General features: G+C 36.4%; 1 protein-coding gene across 1 annotated transcript in view; it reads right to left on the reverse strand.

Moving 5' to 3' along the window:
• The window catches only part of mal (maroon-like), a 594,674-nt gene that overhangs the window by 325,771 nt on the left and 249,269 nt on the right, over nucleotides 1-19,634 (reverse strand). Inside the window, exon 4 of the mRNA XM_068386135.1 lies at nucleotides 9,927-10,064. Coding sequence (XP_068242236.1) covers nucleotides 9,927-10,064 — 138 coding nt within the window. The remainder of the gene's footprint in view (nucleotides 1-9,926; nucleotides 10,065-19,634) is intronic.

Below are 19,634 nucleotides of genomic sequence, written 5' to 3' on the forward strand. Positions count from 1 at the left end.
TGAACTCATCTTGTTCAAGGAACATGACCATCAAAGAAGTTGAAAATAAAGGATGTCAAGCAATATTTAAATTCAATCTCAACAGCAAGAGACGGTGTCCTCGTTCTTCGCCTGGACGATGCGTTACAGCCATCACATGAGTGCATAGTTGTCCCATGCCAAATCCCTGATGGACTATTGATAGCAATACACATTCAGTTAAACCATCCTTCGAGCAACCAGCTTCAATTAGTTCTGCAGTGGCATTTTTGGGGGTTGGATATGGATCGTGAAATTCCGTGTGTTACAGACAGCTGTCATCAATGTCCCTCACTGAAAAAGATGGCACACTGTTTCCAACAACAAACTTCAAAAACACCACCAGAAAGAGTACAACAAAGGTTTGCTGCCGATATTATGAAGCAAAAACGCAAAAAGGATTTTGGTAGTGCGCGAGTGTCTCATCTTTTACATACTTAACATTGTTTGCAGACAAGAGCCGTGAAACACTCCGTGAAAATCTTGTGCAGCTGTTACTTGAAATGCGATCTATGGACAGCCCCAGCAGTTATACAAACAGCCGCAGCACCGGCTTTCAAGTAACTCGTTAGCGACAAGTTTCTAGGCCGTTATGGCCTCTCCCTTGTTACTGATAGGCTAAAAATCCAAACAAAAACACTGTCGCAGAGAGGACAATACAGGAACTAAAAAGTGCGTTACTTAAAATTGATCCAACTGGTAGCATGATGTTGTCCTTGCATATTGCCACCACGACAGCCCGACAAAACTCGTTTCTGGTCATCAGGACTATCAGCATATGAAATGTGGACTAAGCAATACCAGTTTACAGGAGAGCAAATACCCATCACAGATCAGCCCATGGTAAAAGATAAACTGTAGGTGGGAGAAAAACCATTCTTACAGTGAAAACGCTAAATACCCCAAAGGAGTATGTCCCACATCCCCATCCATCTCCGTTGGTGAACTTATATATTTAAACGCGGAAGGTTACAAAAAAACTGGGCTCGAGATTGTTTCTTGGTTGTGTCTGTGTCAGGTGGTTGGTGTAGTATAATAAAGTTTACCGGGTCTTAGATCCGCAGTGAAACACGTGACGTTAGCACATCGGATTTTTACAAAGTTCTTGCCTTTTCTGCGATCAACAAGACCTTACCTTCTGACAGTGATTCATATCAGGGTTCTTTCGACGAAAACCTGGATGGTGCATTTTCTTCTACATCTCGTTCTCCACCGTATATTCCTGAAGTGTTGTCCTCAACTGAGTTACCTGTCCATCATCGTTCACTGCAAGATTATTCTGATCTGCCCGAGTTAGGTAGTGGCTCTGTGGATAAAGTTGATCCCTCTGTTTCTCTTCGACGTTCTGCCCGATACTAAAGCAGACCTAAATACCTTGACAACTACTGTGTTGAGTTTTGAGTGTTTGGAGTAAAGTAATCCCCTGATTCAAGGGGGCAGTCAATTCCCAGTTGATACTTACACAAAATTCCTGTAAGTGTTTGCAAATGTTTTATATTTAGGCAGAATAGTCAGGGAGTGCATGAGTAAAGTCTATCCAGTGATGGCAAACTCTAACTTTGTGCCCTGTAAATTGTATAGGACACGTCATCTCTGGGTTGTTTTCAACAAGAGACAGATGGTGCAGTGTAATTTTCACGCTTGTATATTTTATGAATTGGTGATAGAAATTTAGCAGACCTAGAGTATGCTGATGATGCTCTCCTTCTTAGTAGAACACCACAGGATTTGCATGAAATATCACACGAGGTTGGGCTGAAGGTAAAAAGAAGAAAGACATGATGAGAACGGAGTATGCAATGGAAGATGAAATATCATTGGAAGGAGAAAGGATTAATGAGGTAGAATCACTTAAGCAGGGTCTTTAGAATTAGTTTAGTGAAAGATTGAAAAAAAGCATATCAGACGATGGCTAGGTTAAGTAAAATTTGGAAATCAAATAGCCCGAAATTACATATAAAAATGAGACTATATATCAGTTTAGTGAGATTGGTGTTACTCTATGGTCATGAGTCATGGTATGACAATGAAACAATTTCCAATAGATTTAGTATATTGGAGAACAAAGCCCTCAGAAGGATATTGGGAGTTAAATGGCACAAGATTAGAAATGAGACTATAAGAGAGATACTCGAGTGCCATATGTAAATGAGATCATGATGAGAGGTAGATGGAGATGGTTTGGGCACGCTCTTCGTGCTCCCAAGAGAGATTAGTTCACCAAATGTTCAGCTGGGCTCCACAAGGCACTATAGGAATGCAAAGACCCAGTCCCACATGGCTAAGAACTATGAAGCTCGAAGTAGGAGATGATGAATGGAGAAGTATTGAATTAAAAGCTCAAGATAGAGACGACTGGCGAAATCTAACCAAGGTCCTTAGTGTTAAAAGGCATAGGAGGAAATGATGATTATTGATTTTGGACAGTGAAAGAAAATGCCTTTTCAAAATGTTTTGAACTTCTGTACTTGTTTTTTTCATGCCATGGCGTTTTGACATACCAACTTTCAGAAACAAAAAATCGTTTTATTGCTTCTATGTATGCAGAAAAATATCGTACATCCTCTCCAGAAGTTTCAGCCAATTATTTTGACAAATAATGAAGATATAGCGGTCTTTAAATGATGATGACAACCTTACTGCGTCGTCTGCATGACTGAGTTTGATAGAATCGTCTTTTTGTAATTATTTTTGCACATGTTTCGAAATCTCGTACGTATGGCAGAAATAAAAGGCATTGGTAGAGTGTAGGTGAACGAAAACTACGAGCTACAAGAGCAGCAGCCAGAGTTTCCAAAGACATATAGAAGTTATAATGCGTGTGTTTGTTTACTTACAATTCATATGTATATTGTGTTTTCACAACATCCTCGGGAACTTTATAGCAAGGCCACTGTTACCTAAGGTCATAGAAAGAACAAAAAGTAAGCAGAGAGCAAGAAAAAAGAACCAAGAAGAAAGGGGAACATGAATAAGAGTGCAAAGCTGAAACATGCTAACTAAAACCTTTGCAACAATAAGAGACTGCTGGCAACTCATGACACCCTTACGCCAAGTGTAATAGTAAACAAGGTTTAAATACCTCGTTTAGGGTGTGTTTACATAGGAATAAACAATAAAAGTACAAAGTAAGGTTATCATAATGTTATCTTGATTTCTTTAAGAAAAGAAGCAAAAATTTATAGTAAATCTTTGGGAGCTCATAACTCAAAAACATAATAATTCACACTTAGATATATTCTTCTCACTTATTTATTGTTCAATTTTAGAGAGAAAGATATCATTGAAAAGAGGAATAAAAATCCCCAAATTTTGTGTAACAGAATTTTGATTTTCCTTTTTCTCTTTTTTTCATGAATATTTTACGTCTATACGAAGAAAATTAAGAAAAAAAAATCATTAAAAAAGAAAAAGGAAAATAAAAAAAATTTGTCACACAGAATTATTCTATTTAAAAAGAAGTTTTGATGGTGTGATTTTCAAAACAATTGGTGTCATAGTGGAGAAAAATGTACCTTGTACCTAATTTTTTTTTTAAATCATGATTTTTCCTAATGTATCAAAAAGTTTTCACTCAAATGACTTGAAATTTTTAAATGATGAAGGTATCATATATGTCTAAAACATATATAGAAATTGTGTGTTTTGAATAATTAGAAAAAAAAATTCATGGCATGGCGGACGGTCCCCTTAATGTCATTTTCAAGTACAATGACTGTTCCTGACTAACCAAAAAAAAAGCTGTCGTGCCAGTGTATATGTTTTGTTATTTGGCTAATGGGTTGTTGTGTAATAATCTTTACAGCTCTTTCTATTTACTGCATATGTTTTGCTACTCGGCTATCAGGTTATGTAATTGTCTTTGTAGCCCTATCTATATATTGTACAATTACCCCCTTTGTCGGCATTCTGTTATTAGATTGCTGTGTACTAGGTCATTGTATGCCTTGTAATTACAGTATACATTATTGTAGACATTTTATGTCAAAGGAAACATATTTTTTCAACATTTCTTTATAAAGTGAAATATTTTATTGACTAGTTATTTATATATTTCAAAGGCTATCTATTGTAGAATTATTACATAATCACTTTGCAGTAATAAAATAAACATGCAAATATACAAATTAATCATGCAATTTTACAGGTTATAAAAAATATATCAAGTCACAATTCTCGTATACACCTACAGAGCAGGGACCGCTGCCTCGTAGAGAAAGGGTTAAAGCTTCTACGTCTTATGAGTTCGCAGAATTCATGCCTTGTTTAGTACTGTCGGGAAATTTGGCCATTCTACTCGATAATCATAAATCTGTACGGTTAATGTAAATCAGAAATAGTAATGGGACAAGGGACAGATCCAAGAGGTCTTCTGCTTGTAACAGCTGCCCACTCTGAGGCTTCTCCACTGATTACAACTCTCTTCTCTGTTTGTTAGCCAATCTTCAATCCATTCAGCTGATTCGTCAATAATGCCTAATGCTCTAATTTTAACCATTAATTTTTTTTATAAAGGGCTTTGTCAAAAGCCTTTTGAATGGCTAGGTATATGATGTCTATTGCCCTGCTTTTGTCGTAAATGCTTAACATGTGGAAAAATTCCAACAGATTTGTCACACAGGATCTCTTTTGTCTAAAACACTGTTGGCTGTATAGTTTCCTAAGAGTGTTTTTCTCTATATGTTCTACTACTGAATCTATTATAATTGACTCAAAATTTTTGTAAGGCACTTGAGTTAGACATAGGTCTGTAGTTATCAGGTTCTTCATTTGGTCCCTTCTTACAGATTGGAGAAACATTGCCTAGTTTCCATCCTTATGGGGCCTTACTTTCATTGGCCGTCTTTCAGAACATTTTGTAAAAGTGTGGGGTTATCTCTTCTTCTGGTACTATAATCTCTCTTTGATGAATATCATCTGAACCTGGTGCCTTAGACTTATTGAGTCACTTCATTTTCCTTTTGACATCTCCCATTGTAAAGGTGTATTTGTTTAATAGTTGTGGCCCTCTATATTTGATAGCTGGTTTGGGGAGGGTCGTTAGTGAATACAGTTGTGAAATTTGCATAAATCAGTTTGGCTTTTCCCGAATCATTTGTTATAAGCTTACCCTCCGAGTCTCTTAATAGGGTAATGTTTTTTATTGTTTTTTTACTGTTTACATATGCAAAAAATTCTTTCGGGTTTTCTTTACTAGCTGAAGCCACTCTTTCCTCTTCAATGATCTTGATATTTCTAACTAGTTTACCTACATTTCAGCTTAACTTTTTGTGTTCGGAAATTTCACGAATTGAAGGCTGTGGACCCATTGATTTATATTTCCTGTCTCTGCATCTCACTGCATTGGCTATTTCTCTGTTGAACCATTTTGGGTTGTGGAGTTCCACTTGGTAAATTTTTTTCTATGCGGTATACATTTAGCCCTTTTTTCTTTATATATTTCTAAAAAGGAGTCCCATTGTGCATCTCTGTTCCCAGTTTTGTTTTATTCTAAATTCTTGGTGTATTCTCTCAGCTGTAACCACTTATTCTATCTAGAGTCTAGCTTTTTTTTTAATTACCTTTTTTTTAGATGAGGAATATTTACCTGAAACTTAACTATTTTGTGGTCAACTTTGCCAATATTTTTGCCAACTGAGACACTGGATACTAAATTTTCTTGTTATTAGCACAATGTCTAGTATGTTGTTTACCTATTTGGTTTATGATAACAACCCAATAATGGAGGAATTCGTTTCTGACAAATTCTAGTAGCCTGTGTCCCTCTGTGTATGATGTAGAATTCATTGTGTCCCAGTTTACTACTGCATTGAAGTTTACCATTAGGACAGCTAGCTTATTGTTCACTTCTTGTCCAAGTTGTCTATACAGCTATTCATCATGTTCATGTATCTGGTGTGATATCTGTATATTACTAGTATGGAGATTTTTTTTCCTATGATGTTAATATTTGCCCCTGTCACTTCATATTCAGTTTTTAATTTAATTTGTATTGGGTTTAACCCTGGAACGGTACGGTGGGTCGTCCGCGACCCCGAGCGTCAAAACAAAAGAGGTTTTTCTCACGTGACTCACCCCCGTGACTGAATTTGTGGGTGATCGACCTGCAGTCGGTGTCTCGCCTACACGCTCTAGTAGTGTCCAGATGTGCATCGCTGTAGCTGTACTCCTTCCCAGATTTCTGAGACGCATCGGGGTCGAGCGCGACCGAGTTTACCCTTCTAAGGTAATTTGCATAATTAACAAAGTTATTACGTATTATGAAATTGTCGTAGAATGGTGCAACTTGTATAGGTTATCAGTTGTGGAAAGTCTTGGTGGATTGTTTGGCTACCATGTGCATGATTTTTTTTTTAGTTGAAATGACTTTCATCACCACGAGGACCATTTTACCGCGAGTGCCCCTTTTTCATTTTTTTTTCATTTTTTGGCCAAGTCATTTTTCCGTAAAAAATTGCCAAATAGTGTCGCAAAACTTTTGCTTTTTTAGTGTTGGAAAGTGTGTCTAGATGATCTGGCTACCCATGCGTGACTTTGTTTTTGTCAGATACGCCGTAGATATTGGTATGTGGGGCATTTTCCTGCGGTTGCCAATTTCTGTTTTTTTTTCAATATTTGTAAAAATTTACTACGTAGTAAGGAATTGCCGTATATTATTGATTTTTTTTCATGTTTATTTGTTAGAAAGTGTGCCTTGATGGTTGGGCTAACACGTGCATGTCTTTTTTTTTATCTGAGATGTCGTATATTAGAATGTTGGCCATTTTTCCGCGAGTGCCCCTTTTTATTTGTTTTGCATTTTTTTGCTTAGTCATGTTACCGTAAGGAATTGGCAAGTAGTGTCGCAAAACTTATATTTTTATAGTGTTGGAAAGTGTTTCTAGATGATCTGGCTACCCATGCCTATCTTTTTTTTTAGCCAGATATGGCGTATATATAGGTATGTGTTCGATTTTCCTGTGATTGCCATTTTTTCGTTTTTTCCCATTTCTTTCAAAATTACTACGTACTAAGGAACTATCACAGAGTAATGATTCACTTAGATGTTTATTTGTCGGAAAATGTGCCTTGATGGTTTGCCTAGCACGTGGCTGAAATTCTTTTTTTCTGAAATGCCGTATATTAGAATGTTGGCCATTTTTCCGCGAGTGCCCCTTTTTATTTGTTTTGCATTTTTTTGCTTAGTCATGTTACCGTAAGGAATTGGCAAGTAGTGTCGCAAAACTTATATTTTTATAGTGTTGGAAAGTGTTTCTAGATGATCTGGCTACCCATGCCTATCTTTTTTTTCAGCCAGATATGGCGTATATGTATGTGTTCGATTTCCTGTGATTGCCATTTTTTCGCTTTTTCCCATTTCTTTCAAAATTACTACGTACTAAGGAACTATCACAGAGTAATGATTCATTTAGATGTTTATTTGTCGGAAAATGTGCCTCGATGGTTTGCCTAGCACGTGGCTGAAATTTTTTTTTCTGAAATGCCGTATATTAGAATGTTGGCCATTTTTCCGCGAGTGCCCCTTTTTATTTGTTTTGAATTTTTTTGCTTAGTCATATTACCGTAAGGAATTGGCAAGTAGTGTCGCAAAACTTATATTTTTATAGTGTTGGAAAGTGTTTCTAGATGATCTGGCTACCCATGCCTATCTTTTTTTTAGCCAGATATGGCGTATATATATGTATGTGTTCGATTTTCCTGTGATTGCCATTTTTTAGTTTTTTTCCCATTTCTTTCAAAATTACTACGTACTAAGGAACTATCACAGAGTAATGATTCATTTAGATGTTTATTTGTCGGAAAATTTTGTTTACTTCTTTTTTGATTGAATATCATCAAATTTTTTTTAGCTAAAATATTATATTGTTTTACATTTAATTTTTTTCGATTTTATTTCCCTTCAAAAAATTTTTTTTGGGTCAGAATTCTAATTTTATAGTCGTAAAATAATCGACAATCATCCAGCAATCCACCATACAATTTTTATGCATATCCAAGAATAATTAGATTAGTAAATAACACCTTGAAATTGACATACCCTTCCTACATTTCAGGTGGCAGATTAGGGAGTCTGAGTCAGTGTGGTTGGCGGCCATTTTGTGGACATATCCGAAGCGTAAGTTGCCCTATCTATATATATTCTTGTTCCCTATAGAATTTGTGATATTTTGGTATATTTTTACCTGCATAAATATCATATTATATATTAAATATATGTATTTTTTTACGAAATTTCTAAGTACTCAAAAAATAACCTTTAGATATGGCCCCTGATATAAATGTAATTTACAAAATAATGAAGTTTTTTTACATATTTCTATTTTAGGATAACATATGTTTATTCCCTAAAAAAATTAGCCACTTCCTATTTCATTTGGGTACCCAAAAAAATTCATGAAATTTGGACAAATTTTTTTTGGCCAAAAAAAGTTACCCTTTTTCTGGGCTCCGAGCTGTGCCGCCCAGTGAAATACTCCTAAAGCACTATTTCTAAGGAATATAACTGCTCTTACTAATTTTATTTTAAGTTATGCATGCCTATAAACCAGTTCAATGTGTTACATCATTTAACATTATTGTACACTATTTTATTGCTTATTCCGTTTATGATCATTCCGTTTTACTTATGTGGTTCCAGCGGTCAGGTTGGTACTTCTGTCCTCCCTCATGCCCACGTGATCGCCTCCTGCCCTCTCATTGGTTAGTTCTCGTTGCCTCCTTTCCCCCCCCCCCCCATTATCCCCATTCAGGGATTCCTCCCGGTTGCGTGGGCGGTTTGGCATTACGGATCGAGCCCTTCTCGTGCCTCAGCCTTGCCACCACCTCCTCCCCCCCTCACACCATCCCTTCCTGGGATACCTTATGACTCACTATAGTTGGTACCGAGAACATCCACCGGGGTTTCAGTTTAGTACATTCATTCACCCTTAAAGGGGTGTCCGAGGAGCGTACCTATCCAGGGTTAAGTGATTTTTAACATATAGCATTACCCCTCCACCTTTTTTGGTAAAGTGATCCTTCTTGAAAAGCTTAAAACCAGGGACTTTGTATTCTCTGATAAAATCCTTTGTCTCAGTAATGCCTATGACATCTAGTTTCTCACTAGCTATCATTGCCCTGAAGTTTTCCATTCTGTTTCTAACTGACTGAACATTGACTTATGCCACTCTGAGGAGATTTTCTATCTTTTTTCTCTTCCTCTGTGGCTTTTCTAGTTTCCCTGATTTACTAGTGTTTTAGTTTTACTTTTATCTGCATTATTTATTTTTTTTCTGCCAAATCTCCGTAATTTATTGTTGGAGGATTTTTAAAAGTCGAGTTTGTCCTTTTGTCTACTGTGTCCTTAAGTAATTGTACAGGTTGAGATCAAGTTGATTTCCATATATTCTCTTGCCTCCTTCACTAAAAAATATTCCATCTCTTTAGTTTAATTTTCTCTTGCCATAGAAAGTAACCCAAGGATTTATAAATATAACTCTCTTTTTCTGGAGAGAGAGAGAGAGAGAGAGAGAGAGAGAGAGAGAGAGAGAGAGAGAGAGAGAGAGAGAGAGAGAGAGAGAGAGAGAGAGAGAGCTATCAATGAAATCATACTGTAATCCTATCAAAGGAGGAAGGGTTGTATTCGTGTAGGGACAAATGCCTTTTATTACAAGTATATGAACTGTTTAAGTATAGGGTATATTATCTGCTAAAATTTGATTAGGTGGGTTTCATAAAAGAGATGGAATAATTTTGATTAAAATAGAAAAAGTTTGACATGACTAAAAACCTGAGCTTGAGATAACAATGGAATTTAATAATAATGGTGAATTTGGTATAACTTGGTATACCTATGACCAAAAGGAATTAGCTATCAGTGGTAATTTAAAAGAAAAACAATAAAATATACAGAAAATTCGCAAACATACCTAGACCAGTAGGATAACCCATGATCTTGTAGAAAGATAAGTTAACAAAGTCAGGCTTCCATCTGGAGAGATCAAGGGGACAGGTTGCAACTAAACCTGCTGCATCCAAGAGAACAAACCATTCTGGATCACCAATACCTAAATGTAAAGTAAACACCATTAAAGCATCTTGAAATAATATATAACAATCATTTACAAACTATCAATTCTTCATAAGGTGATGACCCGTGCCCAATCATCTTATTTTCATATGTAACCATGTACACAAATGGGAGAAATATTGCTGTAATCTCCATGTACAGTATATTTTGCAAATTTGGTAAACATTAACATTTACCATTTTCATTAGTACTGTATTTAATATTTACAAATAATTTCCACGGACAATAATTATCCCAGGAATCCTATCATATACTTCAACTTTGGCTTTCAAAGCAACCTTTTGCTTTCACCATGTTTTCTTCTCTTGATTGCATATTCTGCACATTGAATCTTCCCTCATTACAGAATATCATCAGGCATTAATATTTTTTCATCAATATAGCACCTCTTCAAATCAACCATTGGCATTCTTTCATCATCCATACTAATATTCCCTACCCCATCTTCCTAGATTCCATTCACCATTACTATCTTACTTGCAACAAAACAATCTTAAACCTCTTCACTGCTTTCAATAATGTAATACCCCGTAACTCCACAAATAAGCTGATGCTTATTTTATTCGTGACTTATTTTTTCCAAAAACCTATATATCTACCTCTAAATTTCTTTACTGTATCTGGTTAGTTGCAACACTCTATCAAAAAAAAGATGAAATAGCTTATTTCAAACATCAAATCTTATCTCAAACTGAAGGAAGGTTGGTAGTCCTAAAATCACGTGCCTTACATTTTTGCTTACAAAACTGTAAATGGCTTAGCAGAAATCCAAGTGTTATTTTCTACATGATAGTCTAGAAAGCTTTATTTCCAATTTTTCCTCGAAACACCTTTATTTTCCCTTCCATCATAAATGATACTTTTATGTTTTAAGGGCTGCACCATTAAGGCAAAATTAAGCCTTTAATATTTAGGAATATTTACTTTACCTATTAACATTATCTTTCATCAATTTGTAATAAATGTGCACAAGAAAAAAAATGGCCTTTAAATTTACCCAAGATATGTCTGAAAAAACAGTGTTTTTAAACTATTATTTCCATACTTATCATTGAATAATAAAATGCTATTTATTTGGAAATGCTAACTTCAAAACCTCAGAATAGAATAAAAAATCCTATACTGCCAAGTACCTACTGTGTATTGAGAAATAAATAGAGAAAAACATGTCCTAGGGAAAAGCATAAGCAAAGACTGTTCTGCAGATTTCTGAATTTGTGACATCTAACTTATCATTTATTAGAGCAAAGTATGAGGTGAGGTGCCATGTGACGGATTCCTTTGATCTGGAGAAAGTGGAGGTAGGAGAATTTTTGTACAGTGATCAACTGTGCAAATTGCTGTTCCCCCAAGCCCTATTGGGCCAATCCAAAGTCAATACAGAGGGACAGGCCACACCACTTCCAGATAAATGGAGGAATGATTCAAGAACTCGCCTATGAAAAAAAAAAAAAGCTTCCTTTCATAAATCCACAGCCTAAAAGATCCACCTGCAGGTTAAAAACATCCAGAAAAGAGACCAGCTACTGATTTTCATCCCAAGCCTTGCCCTACATAAAGGTTTCATTAGGAACAGCATAGCTGCCTCTTTCAAGGTGAGGCCTTATCCTAAGGCTAGTGAAATTTTGGCTTTAGAGCAGGGGGAGGCCATTGGAGATCATCCAAGATACACAGATGGGCTAGTAAACTACATAGAGCCAGAGGATCTTGTCAATGAAGAGCTTCGGGTTCAGGGTCGTCAGCAGTGGCGGTTCGTGTACAGTATAGGCACTGTGGAACTGCAGAACTCCCTATTTTCACTTGGTTTTACCAAGAACATTCAATATAGTGATGCCTCTAGATACAAAATGAATTCGTTCCAGAGTGGCTTTCATATCGTGATTTTATTGTATGACGAGTCATTTTTTACATATAAATCATCCAATTCGTTCCATGCCTTACAAAACGCTGCATTGAATGATACAATAAGGCTGAAGAGTACTATCCACAATGAAATACAAAAATTCAGATACAGTATTTCAATACCTGACCTAACATTTAATACGTGTCAATGAAGTATCATTAGAACATACAGTAATGCAATAATAAATGGAAAATATAGTAATGAAAATGTGGAACCTTACCTTTGGAGTGAGCCTACAGTATGTCTGAAAGCGAAAGTGGCGGCAGAGGAGGAGAAGAAATGGCAGAAAACAAGAACACTTAATGTTACAAAAACACATTAGCAAAGGGCAGAAACCATTAATACTTAACTTTATGAAACACATTACCAAATGGTAGAAAACCTTAACACAACTTTACGAAAAACTACGAGAGATCAAAAGCGAATGCAGAATGATGGACCAATTGATTGCCGACGATGGTTAGGTTAAGCTTAATAGGACGAAGCCACAGGTCGATCGAGAAATCCCAGTGGCTATGATGGAACGGCAGGACAGGTAAGTCGGCGCACCAACAAGGAGAGATCACCCTTCGCAAAGGGGAACTCCAAAAAAACTGCAGTTCTAGCATGGGAGATCAAGAACGAATGTAGCATGGCGCCCCAACGAATTTGCCGACGAGGGCTATTCTAATCGCCACCAAGGGCTAGGCTAAGCCTAAGAGGTCAATGCCACAGGCCGATCAAGAAATCCCAGAGGCTAGGATGGAACGACAGTACAGGCAAGTTGACGCACAGACAAGAGGAGATCACCCTTCGCAAAGGGGAGCTCAAAAAGACTGCGCAGTCGTAGCATGGGAGATCGTGAACGAATGCAACATGGCTGACCAACGGATTCACCCACGGGGGCTAGGCTAAGCCTAATGGGTAAAAAAAACGGAGGATCGAAAGCAGCAGGCATAAGGGGCTCAGTAAACTAGTATAACCTAGGAAAAAAACCCTTTAAGGATAAAAAGAGCGCTGCCAACGAGACCAGTAAGAAAGACCTGATCTCCCTCGGCGAACCCATCTCCGACAAAACTACCACTTTCTAAGCTAGGCTACCCGGGACCAACACACACAAAACTAAGACTTAAACTACCTTAATCCATAGTAAAAGTAAACACAAAACAGAGCCCAAGGCATCGTAATGCCAAAATAAAGCTAGCTAACGTGAAACTAGCGTACAACATTAAGGGAACAAAAAACAAAATGGCGGAAATGTTAAAGAAATGGTACCCATTGGTTAGCTGGACTCGGAGCGCCACGCTCCCTCATCACCATAAAAAAGATAAATAACCACTCCCCGAATGGATCTGAAGCAGTTACAAGTACAGTAAATCAAACTGTAAAAGAGGAGGGTACACAACTTGATGACTAAATGGAAGCCATCATGCGAGGATATAATCCAAAAAGCTGAGAAAAGGCGCTCTAGACAAAAAAACGAACGGTAGGTAAGCTGCAAAAATTGGAGTGAGTTTATGAGGGTTGAGTAGTGCTATGAAGGGAGATGATATGTAACGGCTCCTCACCTATCCTCTTCCTTAGATTCCTAGACTGGGTTAAGTCTGTTTGGGGTGCAGATATCTATGGTTATCTACGGATATGTCCCTGATTATACACGATATCTTAGGATAGTTGTTCCGGGGGTTAGAACCCCGTGATACCTGACAGTGATTCTCTTGTAATATCACTCACAGAAATATTATACAGTAGGAGACTGCCCGAAGGAACTTCCATCAGGACGACATGGCCATCTCACCCATAAATATATTTTACCTTCGTAAATATCCTCTTTTTTTTTACTTTACATTTTGTACATTCTAAATTTCATTAATTTCTTCATCACTTCTTCTCTTCTGTTTTTTCAGATAACTTTGAGCTTTCTCCTAGCATACTAAATGCCTCATCGACGACCAGCCCCATTGGACCTCCCGAGTGTAACAATCTCGTCAACCTCGGGTTGAGCGACAGGTTCAGGATCGTCTACTTTTACAGCTTCGGCTTCAGCTAGGATTACATTGGAGAACTTGAAATCTCATGCGGAGATGGCATCAGGACACAGCATCTTTCCCACTTGATTGATGAGTTGGATGCACATCACAACATCGAAATGTTCCTTCCAAAATTCACGCAGGGTGAGGCTTGTATTATTGGTGATTTCTTGAAGTTGGAAATCATTTGCTGATCCAAGGGCTGGAGGAGAGGGGTGGTGTTGGGCAGAAGATAGAGAACCTTGATGAAGTAATAATCAGCTAGGATAACTTCTTCAAGGCCAGGAGGGTAAGCAGGGGCACTGTCTAACACCAGCAGACATTTCAGAGGGAGGTGCTTTTCTTCCAAATAGTTTTTCACAGTCAGAGATTTACCCAATAGACAAAAATGTCTCTCAATACACAGGCTTTCACATTAGCCCTCCACATAACCACAAGCTTCTCCTTAAGCATTTTATGGGCTTGAAGGGTTGAGGAGTCTCTGAGTGATACACCAGTAGGGGCTTGATCTTACAATCCATACTGGCATTTGCACAGAGTGCACGGGTAAGCCTGTCCTTCATAGGCTTATGCCCAGGTAGCTTCTCTTCCGCCGTGATGTAGGTCCGACGAGGCATTTTTTCTGGAAAAGCAAAGTTTTGTCACAGTTGAAGACTTGATGGGGAATGTAGTCATCTCGTCAAATTTCTTAACAAAGGCTTTGGTTGCTCTCGTATCCGAGCTGGCAGCCTCCCAATGCCGCACCACTGAATGAATGAAAGCCTGTTAATTTTTTTTTACCCACCGCGTGAAGCCTTGAACTCTGAGGGCCTACTTTGATGTCCCTTCTCCTGCGTTGTTTTCGGTCTGGGCACTCACAAGTTCGCCGAAAATGGCGCTGGCCTTGTGTCAGAATGCTGTCTCAGTGATAGTGTCTCCATCGATTTCCTTGGATTTCCTTGTCCTTAATCCAAAGGATAAGCAGTCTCTCCATCTCATCATGGACATGGCTCCTCTTGCTAGAGAAAACAGTCATGCCCTTAGAAGGCGTTGGTGCTTTGATGGCTTCTTTCTGTTTAAGGATGGTGCCTATCGTCGACGGATTTCACCCATATCTCTTAGCAATCACACTCAACCGCATGCCAGCCTCATTCTTCTTGATTATCTCCAGCTTAATCTCCATAAAAGGTATCCTCTTCTCCTTTCCCTGAACATCAGCAACATTCTTGGGACCCATGGCTAATAACGTACAAAAATAATGCAACACGATACAGTACCGTAAGTAAAGGCACAAAAGCAAAATCATTTACACAAGTTCAATGTGAACGATAGCCCTTCCAAAACAAAATGGTTGAGGAACTCCCAATCCGTAGATGCACAATGGGAAAGATGCGGAGAGCAGGATCTTACGGCGATAACTAGCATCAGAGTAGGGAGATAACCAATGGGAATGTGGGGGGATGATGGCAAGTTTACAGTTTGGCGGTGCGCAAATTCAAAAATTATTCTCGGCAGTCGGGCGAATCTCGTACCATATCTCGTTCCATATCATGTAATTTTCTTTGCAATATGAGGTAAAAAAAAAATCTTCGCATCCCGTTTCCTATCATGAATTTTTCATATGCAGAAACTTCCGTATCAAGAGGGATCACTGTAATGATTTTTTTTTTTCCAACATATTAACCTCAAGCCTATTGTTACTAGCCATCCTTCAGTTTAGAGAAGAAATACATACAATCTTTGTATGGAACTGTGCACTTCTCAGTTCCAGCTGCGTGGTGCTTAGTTGATCTGGGCATGCTCACCTAGGGAGCTGCACGCCAGACTGAGAGGGAGAGAGAGCTCTGTCGTTCCCGCAGTGCAGACCTTTCCTTGTTAGTGGAACTTAATCATTTTTTTTTACTCCTCATATATTGTGCTAGAAAACCGTGTACCATATTCTTGACTGTGATAAACGTTACGATTAGATTATTATCCTACTCCCAGCTATTCTATTTTATTGTTATTTTTCTGTTCTTTTACAACTTCTTGGGGGTGTTCTCTTGATAATTCCCATAGGCAGAATACTGCTTTTCAACAATAAAAAGAATGAAAAATTTCCTAAGAAGTACTATGAGTTTGAAAAGAGTAAATGCACTTGCAGTACTTTCAGTGGAGAAAAATTTCCTCAGTTTTCATCCAGAGATCAAGGAGACAATTATTTATATTTTTGCTCAAATAAGAATAGATTTCATTTGTAAATAAATGAATTAGGCTTAAATAGTAACTATTTGTGTTTTAGTAAGTGAAAAAAGTTTTCTTTTTTCTTTTAGGATTCTATCAAGTTTAAATGAAATGAATATTTATTTCCCTTTACACAACATTAATAAAAAGGCTATAAATTTTCCGGAGCAGCTCCATCAACTAATTTAAGTCATGAGCCACCAATAGGTCGTCACCTTCGTTTTTGGTTACGTTAGACCTTTTTTCAGTGAACGCACCACAGTCTCAATGGGTTTTGGTTGGTCGTAAATAGAAAAACCCACCCAGGACCCTGGAAGGCAATTCCTTTGTAAGCAGGATGTTGAAGAAATGAGTCATTGAAAAGGTGCAGGTTTCGGAAATTCCATGGCAGACTATTGACTGAACCACAAAAAGACTCCCAAAGATAAGAGTAACCCTCAAACTTTCTCGCCTCAACAAACACATCAGGTAAGATCCATTCAAAATGACAACTGCCCTGCATGTGCACCAGTTACTACACCGAAGGGCTTGAGCCAGTGAAGATCTAAAGGACACTTACTGACATGTCCCCATTGCCTGACCATTCTAACCTTACCTAAGGTTTTTACTTGAGAAGGGGGTGTACAAGTTTAAAGCATTGTCATTTGGCCTCAACATCATCCCAAGAGTGTTTACAAAGCTAGTAAAGATAGTGATATCCCTCATGCAGTTGCACGCAGTTCAGATACAGTAAAACATCTAGATATAAAATTAATTCCTTCCGAAATGGCTTTCGTATCATGATTTATTCGAATAATGAGGGTAGTTTTACATGTAAATTGCCTAACTCGTTCCAAGCCCCACAAAAACACCACATTAAATTTTATAAAGCTATACCCACAATGAAATACGCCAAATATATTTGAATCATTCAATATACCTATCCAAACAAATACCAGTAAATGAAGCAAGTTATTGAAATATAATGCAATAATAAATGGAAAATAATACAATACATACAGTACTGTACAATACAATACTGTACACATGCAAAATGTACAGTACAGTATGTACTGTACTTCATTAATGCTACACTTACTGTAGAGAGGTACGTTTTCTATCATGCATACCCAAACAGTTTTCTTCAGTTAGTGCATATTTTTATCAGCAATACAATACAATACAATTAATATTCATTGCTGTTGTCAATAAATAACCTACCTTTTTTTTTCTTTTTTTTTGCACATTTTTAAGCGATTTATTTGTAATACAGCAAGATTCATTGATGTTAATATGTACGTGTACTTACTTTGAAGAATGAATAAAGTTTAATTGTTCAGTAAATAGTTTTTAACTGTTGTTTATTTACCGAAATGAAAGAAAAATATATCACTAATGTTTTGGTATACAGTACTGTTCAATGTGCTTTTTTATTTAAAAATGTACTTATTGATATAAAATCAATTTTAAATAAATAATCATGACATTAGATGGAGAAAAATGTTACAGTCTTATTTATTTACTGAAATGGAAGATTAATATACCGCTAATGTTTTGACATGCGTACAGTAGTAGCATTGTACATGTGTAAATACTGTACATACACACAATACAGTACTGTTCACTGTTTTATTAACTTAAAAATGTACTTTTTGATATAAAATAGGAAAGCAGGATCTTACGGCAGTAACTAGCATCAATTTGGAAAGATAACCAAGGGGAGAGCAGAACAATGGTGGCGAGTTCCGTTTTGCAGCGCGTGAATTTCAAAATTCTTTTTAGCAGCCGGGTGAATTTCCTTTCGTATCATGAGGAGTTTTTCGTACTATGAGGCAAAAAAAAGATCTTCGTATCTCTTTTCATGTCATGAATTTTTCGTATACAGAAACTCATATTGAGAGGTAATACTGTAATACCTTATTTAGACGATTAGCAGATTTGGACTGAGAAACGAATTATGCCTAAAATATGACAATTTGGAAATAATTTGTATATTGCTCAATATATAAACCTTCAGCTCTTTACGATGGATATATATTTCAGTGACAGTTGACATTAGCCATAAGTCTTTTAGCAAGGTATAACTACCCACCAATCAACAGCTCATGCCAACACTGGTAACATGATATCACTTTTAAATTGCAGGCAGGATTTCTAGGGGATAGTTAATGGTGGAACATGAGTCAAGAGCTCAAGGTTTGTAAAGTTGGGAAAAATACAAATTATTTCCAAATTTATAATTTTTTCCAGCACTATATACAAACACTTTTGTTCTTAACAGCAGAGACTTACCATTAGATGGGTGACAGTCCTCAACCAACAGGCCGGTTCCTGTCCTGGGGTGCTACTCCGTGCTTCACAAAAACTTCCTAGAAACACCCTGTCACCTCGCTAACTCTAAAAATTGTGCACAGGTCATCAGTCCAAAAGTCAGCTACTGCCTGCAGCCCTGAGAAGGATACTACTTCCATTCAGACTCCTCCCAGGTAGAGGACAGAACATATTAATTATTTCGACCCTGTCGTCCAACTCTGGTTCAACCAGTAATAGGAAAAACCAAAACGGGAGTGAATTCAGTGCTTCTCCTCAGACCATTGAAAAGAAGAAGAGCAGGAAGTCCAAGACCGGGAAGTCATTACTTCCTGAGTACCACAGGGCGTTAAACACCAGACCTTTGATGTAAAAGATGGGGCTACATAGAAGGAGGGTGTAAGTGCTATGAAGCTTGTTTCTTGTATTGTGGTGGCAGCCTCTGAAATCTTGATTTCCAAGGGTACCCCAAAACCTGAAAAGGTCATTGTAAATCCAATGATATTTAAATATACATACATACATATATATATATATATATATATATATATATATATATATATATATATATATATATATGTATATGTGTGTGTATATATATATAATATATATATATAAATACTGTATATATACTGTATATATATATATATATATATATATATATATATATATATATATATACTGTATATATATTGTATATATATTTACTGTATATATATATATACTGTATATATACATATATATATAATTATATATATAAATATCTATATATACATATATATATATATATATATATATATATATATATATATATATATATATATATATATGTATATATATATATATATACAGTATATATATATATATATATATATATATATATATATATATATATATATATATATATATATATATATATATATATATTTATATATATAAATAAATATCTATATATACATATATATATAAATAGATATAGATATTTATATGAATAGACATGTGTATATATATATATATATATATATATATATATATAAATATCTATATATATACATATATATATATATATATATATATATATATAAATAGATAGATAGATATTTATATGAATAGGTATGTGTGTATGTATATATATATATATATA

This window comes from Palaemon carinicauda, chromosome 1 (assembly GCF_036898095.1).
Source record: "Palaemon carinicauda isolate YSFRI2023 chromosome 1, ASM3689809v2, whole genome shotgun sequence".
NCBI lineage: Eukaryota > Metazoa > Arthropoda > Malacostraca > Decapoda > Palaemonidae > Palaemon > Palaemon carinicauda.